This window comes from Nannospalax galili, unplaced genomic scaffold, assembly GCF_000622305.1.
Source record: "Nannospalax galili isolate Female #2095 unplaced genomic scaffold, S.galili_v1.0 scaffold1711, whole genome shotgun sequence".
Taxonomy (NCBI): domain Eukaryota; kingdom Metazoa; phylum Chordata; class Mammalia; order Rodentia; family Spalacidae; genus Nannospalax; species Nannospalax galili.
Window position 1 is genome coordinate 102549 of NW_008330347.1, and position 9916 is coordinate 112464.

Sequence of the window (9916 nt, forward strand, 5' to 3'; positions counted from 1 at the left end):
GTCCTCCAGCCCCTGCTAATCATGTTAGTCTCCCTTGGTGACGACCATGTATCTTTAATGCCTTCAACCAGCCACCCATTAAGGACTGCTCACCCCTGCATTGGCCTAGGTTGAACAGCCTGTATCACAAGGACGGATGGGTGGTTTTATAACTCAGCTGTGAAGCTTCTGAAGGACTTAGACTGATTTCATTTGCTCCCATGTGCCATACTCTCACAAGCCACATGGCCAGAGGCTCTCTGCTTGCTTGCTTGTAAGTTTTTCCTAGTTTTAACAGTTCTAGCATGGACTATTTCCTATCCACAGCACAGTTAGCTTTTTTTTTTTTTTTTTTTTCCCTTTTTACTATTATCTGTCTTTTCCTCTGAGTCCTTGGACTTTACACAAGTCAAAGTGTCCCATCTTTTTTCTCTCTCCAGCTCTGCAATTGGGTCTGCTAGCTCAGCCTTTTCAGCTCTCCCTGCCTGGAACACATCCTTTATGATGCAAAGTGGTCTCTCTCTCTCTCTCTCTCTCTCTCTCTCCCATTTGGGTCCAGAGCAGGTAAAAGATTTTCTAGCCTTCGGGTAACTTTTAACCTTTAACAAATCTTCACATACCCGCAGCATATCCCCACATTTACAACATAGCTGTGGCCCATGCTTCTGTGTGGCTGGCCTCTTTTTAGTTACAGATTTTATGATCCATTGTATAACCCATATGACTATCCCTAACTCCATTAAGCACATAGGTTTTGATAGGTTTCTCTCCTGGATTTGGGACTCAGAGCCCAGGTGACCCACTGCAGGGGCAGCAGGGAACAGCACTGCTTTCTGAGGCCCACATCCCCAAGGCTGTAGTTCCTTTATCCGGCCAGACTACACCTGTTTTGTGGCCTGAATTCCCTCTGGGTCTCCTGCATGATCATATAATATATTATAAGGCAAACCATATAATATTTTTTATGTGAGTTTATTAACTTACAAAGGAATGAGTACCCAGTGCCTAGCCTGGCGCTGCGACTCAGAGCCTGCCGTATCAGACCGTGCCATGCCCATAGTCACCGCTAGCATCAATTCACGCCCTGGTCTACAAGAGTCAGTCTGTTCTGTCCTTCAGCTGCTGAGCAACTGGCTGCACCACAAGCACGCTACCTGGGGCTGCCTGCTTCTGTCCCAAGATGGCTCTCAGCAGCCCCTTTGTAGTCCACATTCCACGTCAGGCCCCGCCCATTGGAAGAACTAGCCAATAGGGAGACACCCTGCCTCTCAATAGGCTCTCACTCTGTAGCCCAAGTGGACCTCAGACTTACCAGTCCCCTTCCTCAGCTTCTCAAGTGCTGGAATCACTGGTGTGTAGAACTATGCCTGGCTTAAGATCCTTAACACCTATACCCTTCTGTCCTGTCTTTATTTTTTAATGAAAAAAATTTTGCTGCATTTATTTTTATTTTATGTGCATGAGTATTTTGCCTAGATGTATATAGGTATACTGTGTGTGTACACTACCCTCAAAGGCCAGAAGAGGGCATTGGATCCCTTAGAACTGGAGTTATGGACGGTTGTTAACTGCCAGTTGGTTACTGGAACCCAAACCCAGGTGCTCTGTGAGAGCAGCCAGTGCTCTTAACCCGAGTCATCTCTCCAACAGGGTCTTGTCTTGTCTTTAATAAACTGTTACACACTCACTTCTTCCACGTAATATACCTTTAAAACATAATCAGACTTAGGTCACTTTATTTAGCCACTGAGTCCTGAATGGCCTCTTACACTGCATTGGCCAGTCTATAAACTAGTACAAGACATGTGGCCACATGGATTAAGAATCTCACCTTTCAGGGGCTGGAGAGATGACTCAGCATTTGAGAGTACTGGCTGCTCTTCCAGAGGACTTAGGTTCAATTCCCAGCACCCACATGGCCACTAAGAACCTTTGTAATTCCAATTCCAGGGAATCTGATGCTCTTTTTGGCCTCCATGGGCTTTGCATGCAGGTGGTGTATTTACATTCATGCAGGCAAAACACTCATATACATAATTTAAAAAAGATTTACTCTTTGGGGGGCTGGAGAAAGAGTGCAGTGATTGTATATTGCTTTTGCAGAGGAGCTGGTTCAGTTACCATCACCCACCCTGGGTGGCTCACAACTGCCTGTAACTCCTGCTCTAGGGGGTTCTAAAACCCTCTTCTGGCCTCTGAGTACACTGCACTCATATGTACAAACCCACATAGAGACACGCATAATTAAGAAAAAGTTAAAAAGAATTATACGTTTGGGCTGGGGGAAAAGCTGTTTGGGCCAGTATGAGGGTAGGATTTTAGATCCCTAACACCCATGTAAATGCCAGGTGGGCATGGCAGTTCCCCTGTAATTCCAGCGCTTAAAAGGCAGAGACGGGATTCCTGGAGCAAGCTGGCTAGCCCAACTAGCCTGTACTGGCAAGCCATGGGTTCAACTGAAAGACCTGCTTCAATGAATGAGGTAGAACCACTCAATGAAGACACCCAACACCAGCCTCAGGCCCCCAAATGCACACACACATACATGTGCATGCATGTGTGCCCCCACATATCCAAATGCAAATACATACATGAGTGCACACTAACACACACACACACACACACACACACACACACGAAGGAAAAAAAAAAAGAATCTTACCTTTGCTCACTTTGATTTGGTACTTTCTCACTAAAAATCTAATTGAGAAGGTCCCAGCTGAATCTGGTTGATTTAGTGCTTCATGGCAAAGGGGCCCCAGGGGGTCCGATTCACTTGCCTGGGGAAAGAGGGAATGTGGAGAATTCTCATGTGCATGCTCTGACTGGAGAGGAGACAGAGAGAGCGCAGTGTGGTGTGTGCTGCAACTTAGATCTGTGGCTAGATGGAGGATGAGGATACTGGAAGAGGGGACGCTATAGGAATCAAAGGGCATGTGGCACCCAGAATAGCTGGGCATTTCCCACTTTCACATTCATCCCCAGTTGTCTGCTGACTGCTGGGTCTGGTGGGGTGTTGCAGCTCTCCAGGCATACCCAAGAGAAGCAGGCAGGTGACCCCCCTCCCCCACTTTTTTTTCTTGAGACACACTCCTACCATCCCAAACAATGTTTGGGAGAATTTACAGGTGGCTGACGTCTGTGTTGTTGGGAGGAAGGAAGAACAAAGAGGAGTAGTACATGTTCTCATAAGACAATTTTGTTGTGTGCATGAACCCTTGGTTTGCGTCAAAGGGACTCAGTTGTCCTCTGGGCCTGGGAAGGAGCATCTGTGCTGAAGAAGAAACCTAAGCAATAACCCCCAACTTCCACTTAAGTAGAGGCACCTGGTCCTCATGTTATCATTGGACTAGCTCTACTACAAAGTGCTTGAAGCATAGGCAACATCCAAGCCTTCCTGAGGTCCTGGGATAAGCTTCCCAGAGGAGGGAACTTAGAGGGCAGCAGGCATGTCCCAGGAGGACAAGGACATGGAGACCAAGGAGTTTGCTTGTGAGCAGTCTTCAGTCAATGCAGTTGACACCCTTGGTGACTGTTAACGGTTGAGAGTGAAGAGACATTTCCTAAATGTCTGAACTATTTACTAAGACAGAGAACCCTGGGGGAAGAGGATGATCAGTGTTAGGACATCCGCTCTGAGGAAGGACACATGGCATGGTGGAGGCATAAGGGTTGGAAAAGTTCCACTTATAGTTAATTCTAGCCTTAGAGTTTCCTGAGCCAGTCTCTTCAAAGGCTGTCTCCCTCTAAGGAGTCAGAGCTAACTGGAGAGAACCTCTCTGTTCTTACCCGCTGTTCTGTTTCCACAGAGCTTCCGTAGCACCTGGCTGGTGGGGACTCTTCCTGGAAGTGAAGCCCTGGAATCCTGAGCACCAGGCAGCCTCAGCCTGAGATTTCTGATGTGATCACTAATGGGCAAGGGTTTTGGGGTCCTGAGGAAGGCCTGCCAGTCAGTCCTGGCCAAGTCTCAGCAGTATTCAGACCTGGAGGAGGAGGAAGAGAAGAAGATGAAGAGAGAGCTGGCTAGAGAACATTCCAGCACCTGGGACCACCCTCATGGTCATTAGTGCCCCTACCCTTGCTTCTCACTGTGTAGATGAGATTTGTTTAGCACTGTCCGGGAGTTGGCAGAGTTTGCCGGAGCTCTCAGCTCTAGTTTGTCTTTCTAGCCGCTTCTGGCTACTTAGTAGGTACCCTGCTGATCTGGGAGCAGAAACCCCTTGCCCCTGGAGTTTTCCATTTGCCTTGCTGTCTCAGAAGCTCTTTGCTTAGGAACTCTGAGATTTGGGGGCCTCTTCAGCCATTCAACCTTTGGGGTCAGTTGAGCCTCTGTTTGGGGTGGGAAAGGGAGGCTGGTTGCCAGTGTGTCAAAGAAATGTCATTTTCGGTTTTCTCATGTCATTGAAAGTTGTTTCTGGCTTTCTGCCTCCTGGCTTGAGTTTAGGGATTGGGGGGGGGGAGGTCTTCTCCACAGCACTCTTCTGATTTCCTCCATTTCTGTGATGGGGACTGGGTAGGGACCCATTCTCAGGGGCTAATATGGACCAGATAGCACTGTGCTGATCCCTGAACCACCCCAAGGCCTGTTCTGATTCAGCTGTTCAGAACTGTAACACGAGAGGAAACTGTAATTCCCCAGGATGTGTTTTAGTGTTTATTTTATATTTTTTCTTCTAATAACTTCGATACTCATTTGTCAATGAGCAATACTTTTCTGTGATGTCTCTCTTTTCTAATGCATTATTAAAACTTGCTCTGTCACTTAACTTTTCAAAAGCTGATGTTTGGTAACTCCTCTCCAAATTGTTTGAAGCTCCCTGGTGACTTCTCTGTACCTGTGAGAGTATTTCCCAGAATTTCCTGTCCTCTGTAAACTCAGGAAAAGCACTTGATTTTCGTTCACTGCTATACTTTGCTTTCAGTATTTTTTTTTTTTCTTTATTTTACAGGCCTGGTTGGTTTACACAACATTGGACAGACCTGCTGCCTTAACTCCCTGATTCAGGTATTCATGATGAATGTAGACTTCACAAAGATATTGAAGAGGTACGATATTATTTTGACTGATAAACATGCAGATTATTCTATGTTTTGAATATTCATTTGTTCACAGTGATTTTGACTTTTGGCAATCTTCGTTCAAAAGTTGCCATAGAAAAGATCTTTTCCTGCATATACTGAATTGATTGTTAGACTCATCTACAAAGTTTTAAAATACTGGGGGCTGGAGAGATAGCTCAGTGGTGAAGAGCACTGGCTGCTCTTGTAGAGGACCCGGGTTCAATTTCCGGCACCCACATAGCAGCTAACAACTGTCTCTAACTCCAGTTCCAGGGGATTCAGTGCCCTCTTCTGACCTCCGTGGGCATTGCATGACCCAGGTGCCCTTACATATATGCAGGCAAAACACTCATACACATAAAAATAATAAATTAAAAAACAAAATAAAATAAAAAGACATAAATGCTTGCTTCTGCCTCCAGCTGTTTGGTTTCAGTTGGTTTGGGTCTGGCATAACCATTGAGGAACAGCTGATCCTCCTAAAACAAAGACCTCTAGATAGGCTGACTAGATTCACCAGAAGGGCAAGTAGTGGGGAATGGCTGGGGGTGCCAACAACACAGCAGACAGTAGCATCAGAGTATAAGGGCTCTAGTGGGGGGAGGGAGGCTATGGGAGGGTGCTACCTGGGAAGTGGGTGTAAAAAAAAAAAAGACTCCTCAGATGCTTTGAAAGTGCAACCATGGTTGATAGCCACTGGTCTGGTTAAAAGGGAATTGGGACCACACTGATATCAGAGGAAAGCAATGGGGCTAAATGGAAACACACAGACACAGGCACTTTATCACTCACTCGTTCTTTTTGTCCCATGCTTTTTCCTTGCCCCCCATCCACAAGCACAGAGAGTTGCCTATGCCTAAGTAAACCATTGCCAAACACACTGTCATCCTTCATGTTGCCCTTTCTTCCCAGGAACTAACTCAGTATTTGCTTTTTCTATGTGAAGTTCCCCGGGCTGGACATTCAGAGACTTGCTCTAGTGTGAGCCTGGAACGTTGTAGTGTTGGGCAGGCTTGGGGGTGCTGAGGCAGTCCTTGTGTTGGTCCTCCCTTTTAAAAATATTTTATTTATTATTTTTATTTTATGTGTATGAGTGTTATGCCTGCATGTAGGTAAGTGCACTTGTGTCCTGCAATGCTTGCGGAGGTCAGAAGAGGCCGTCAGATCCCCTGGAACTGGAGTTATGGACAGTTGTTAGCTGCCATGTGGGTGCTGGGATTCGAACCCAGGTCTTCTGCGAGAACAACCAGTGTTCTTAACTGCTGAGCCATCTCTCCAGCCCCAAACCAATGAAGTCCGGGTGTTAGAAATTGAACCTGGGTCCTTTGGAACAGTAGATTGTGCTCTTAACCATTAAGCCATCTCTCTAGCTGTATTCCCCTTTTTAACAGTGTATTTTGCACAGACCTGTCACTGACATGGCAGTTCTCAACTTTGAGTGCATACGTAAATCTACCCGTTTCCACAATTTGGATTTAATTTTTGAGGGGAGTGGCCTGGACATGGAGAGTTTTTGAAGTTCCTTGGGTGATTTCAGTGTGCATCAGGTTGGAGCACTGTGGACATAGTATAAGGAGATGCCTGGCTTTCTTACCTGGCAGGATAACGGTGCCATGGGAAGCAGAGGAGCAGAAGAGAAGCATCCCCTTCCAGCTGCTTCTGCTGCTGGAGAAAATGCAAGACAGCCGGCAGAAAGCGGTGCACCCTATGGAGCTGGCTTACTGCCTCCAGAAGTACAGCGTGCCCCGTAAGTCAGTCCTCTCACTCTGGCTGGTACATGGGTGAAGCCTGAGGTTATGGGCCAGGGAGAGGACTGATGAGCAGTGGACGAACAGGTAGACTCTAAACTCCTTGAATTGGAGGCATTGATGTTGACCTAAAATACACATTTCTTTACTTTTAAAAGAAAAAGTTTATTAATGTATGAATTTATTTTTGATAAGTTTATATTTGAGTATTGTATTTGCACGAGTTCCACCCTTTCCAGTCCCCCTCCAGCTTCTCCTATGTACCCCCAAGTTCTTGTCCTCTTCTTTGATTATTGTTACATAGACATACATACATTTATAAACACACACACACACACACACACACACACACACACACGTTGCACTGAATCTATTTAGTGGTGCTTGTGTGTACCTGTGTTTAGGGCTGCCCACTTGGAATTACATAACCTCTCAGGGAGCTTTGGCGAGAACTGATTTTCCCTCCCTCAGCATCTATTGCTAACTCTTCATCTTGAGATGGGACCCCATGAAATTTCCCCTACCCACCTTGACACGTCAGTGCACACACACACACACGTTGCACTGAATCTATTTAGTGGTGCTCGTGTGTACCTGTGTTTAGGGCTGCCCACTTGGAATTACATAACCTCTCAGGGAGCTTTGGCGAGAACTGATTTTCCCTCCCTCAGCATCTATTGCTAACTCTTCATCTTGAGATGGGACCCCATGAAATTTCCCCTACCCACCTTGACACGTCAGTTGCTTTTGTTATTAAGAAGATCTCATTAGACTACCATGTTAATATATGAATTTTTTGTGCCTATTATCAGCTTACTATTTGAAAGCGGTTTAAAAAAAGGTGTGATAACTGTATTTGCAGGGTGTAGTGTGATGATTTGATACATTTATGCTATGTGTAGTGCTCAAATCAGGGAAATCAGCATTTATTTCTCCTTAATCACTTATCACGTCTGTGTTGCCTATAGCCAACTTGCCAAAACATTTGCCAAAACATACTGTCACCCTGCCCTTTGTCCTAGTTAGCTTTAACTGTCAACTTGCCACAGTCTGGAAGTCTCACTGGGAGGGATTACCCAGATCGTATTGGCTTGTGGGCATGTCTGTCGGGGATTGTCTTGATCTTGATATACGAGGGCCCAGAGCATGGCGGGCGTTACCATTCCTTGGGTAGTTGGTCCTGGGCTGTATAATAGAGTCAGCTAACTATCAGCCAGTGAGTGAGCCAGCAAGCAGAATTCCTCCTGGAGTAGTTCCTATTGTGTTGCAGTATGTTATTTATATACCTGATTAAAAAAAATAAGATTGAAAAATTGATTTATAAGCCGGGTGTGGTGGCGCACATCTTTAATCCCAGCACTCGGGAGGCAGAGGCAGGCGGATTTCTATGAGTTCAAGGCCAGCCTGGTCTACATAGTGAGTTCCAGGGCAGCTGGGGCTACAGGGAGACCCTGTCTCAAAAAGACAAAAAAATTGATTTATTTTTATTTTTTGCATGTGGATGTTTTGTTTGCATGAATGTCTATGCGTTATGTGTGTACAATGCCCACAGAGGTCAGAAGAGGGCATCAGATCATTGGAACTGGAGTTTCAGATGGTTGTTAGCCATCATGTGTGCTGGGAACTGCACCTAAGCTTCTCTACAAGAGCAGCCAGTGCCCTTAACCGCTGAGCCATCTCTAGCCCATTTTTGTTTTTGTTTTCTGTTTTTTTGAGTGAGGGTCTAATAGCCCAGACTGGCTTTCAGCTCAATATGTAGCTGATGTTGACCTTGAACTCCTAATCCTCCAACCTCCACCTCCTGATTGCTGGGGTTATAGGCATGTACCATCAAACCCGTGTCTTTCTTTTTGTTCGTCCTTGTGCACCTGCTATATATAAAAGGAGTCTTACACTGTCATGTGTTTTTGTGATGGTAATCACCACCCTTTTCTTTTTACTGTAGAACTTCTCTAAGCTTTTCTCATAGGGTCAGTCTGGTAAAGAACCCCTCAGATTTCTGTTTTTCTCGGAAAATCTCTTTTTTTCTTCATTTTTCAAGGATAAGGTACGTGGTTGGCATTTTTGTGGTTGTTGCTCCAGGACTTTGTGCATATCATCCCAAAGAGGATGTGTTCTGGTCAAGTCTGTTAGGAGGCTTATGGACTTCCTGGACCTGGATGACCATATTTAACCCTAATGGGTTTGAAAGTTGTCAGTGATTATTTAATTCAGTAGGTTTTCTGTGACTTTTCCCATTGCCTCTCCTTCGTGGCACCCATGTTGTGAATGTTTCCTTGCTTAATCCTATGCCAGATTGCCCCGGCCTGCGGGGCTTCAACGTTGGGGGGTCAGGAGAATAACCTGAAGGAATGAAACAAACAAGGAATGCGAGGAAATGGAGGCAAGACAAGGATCTGATCAAGCCTCAAAATTTTATTTGAAAGCAGCAGACATATATACTGGTAGTTGGGAGGGGGAAGGTGAGGAGAAGGGAAGTGCTGGGCAGACGCTAATTGGATGCTATAGCTAGGGAGGTTTATTTCTTATCCTAAAGGAACATCTGCTAACTGCTATGGTGAGCATAAAACATTTCTCAAGGCTGACTTAGCCTGGGTCACAAAGTTGTTTTTCTACATTCTTTAACTAAGTGCTATCTTATAGAAACTTACAGAAAACCATAAAGCTGTCTTTTCTCAAGGCCATAGAGATTTGCAGGAAACCATAAGGCTGTCTTTTCTCAAGACCATAAAGATGTTTTTCTTCTGGCCTTTTGGCTCCCAACACTGTTCAGAGTAGGTTAAAAATATAAAAGAATAATCTTAACCAAGGCAGTGAAAGGGCTCAACAACAGAAGCTATAAGTCACTGAGGAAAGAAATTTAAGACAATACTAGATGATGGAAAGAACTTTCACAGTCATGGTTTAGCAAAATCAATATTGTAAATATGGATATATTACCAAAAACTGGTGTATATAGTTGACAAAATACCCATTAAAATTCCAATGAGATTCTTTAGAGAACTAGGAAAAACCTTAAAATGCATATGGAAGCACAAAAGGACCCATATATCCAAAACAATCCTAGAGATATCAAAATAACCTGCTCTCCAATTATGTTACAGACCCAGATTCATAACTAGAATTTC

The 9916-nt window shown here is 45.0% G+C and overlaps 1 protein-coding gene across 3 annotated transcripts in view; it reads left to right on the forward strand.

Annotated features, from left to right (window-relative positions):
• The window catches only part of Usp18 (ubiquitin specific peptidase 18), a 39934-nt gene that overhangs the window by 7308 nt on the left and 22710 nt on the right, over positions 1-9916 (forward strand). For all 3 annotated transcript variants that reach the window (XM_017801677.2, XM_017801679.2, XM_008847077.3), the window contains exons 2-4: positions 3789-4038; positions 4929-5025; positions 6642-6787. In XM_017801677.2, the coding sequence (XP_017657166.1) occupies positions 3891-4038; positions 4929-5025; positions 6642-6787 (391 nt within the window). In that variant the 5' untranslated portion in view covers positions 3789-3890. The remainder of the gene's footprint in view (positions 1-3788; positions 4039-4928; positions 5026-6641; positions 6788-9916) is intronic.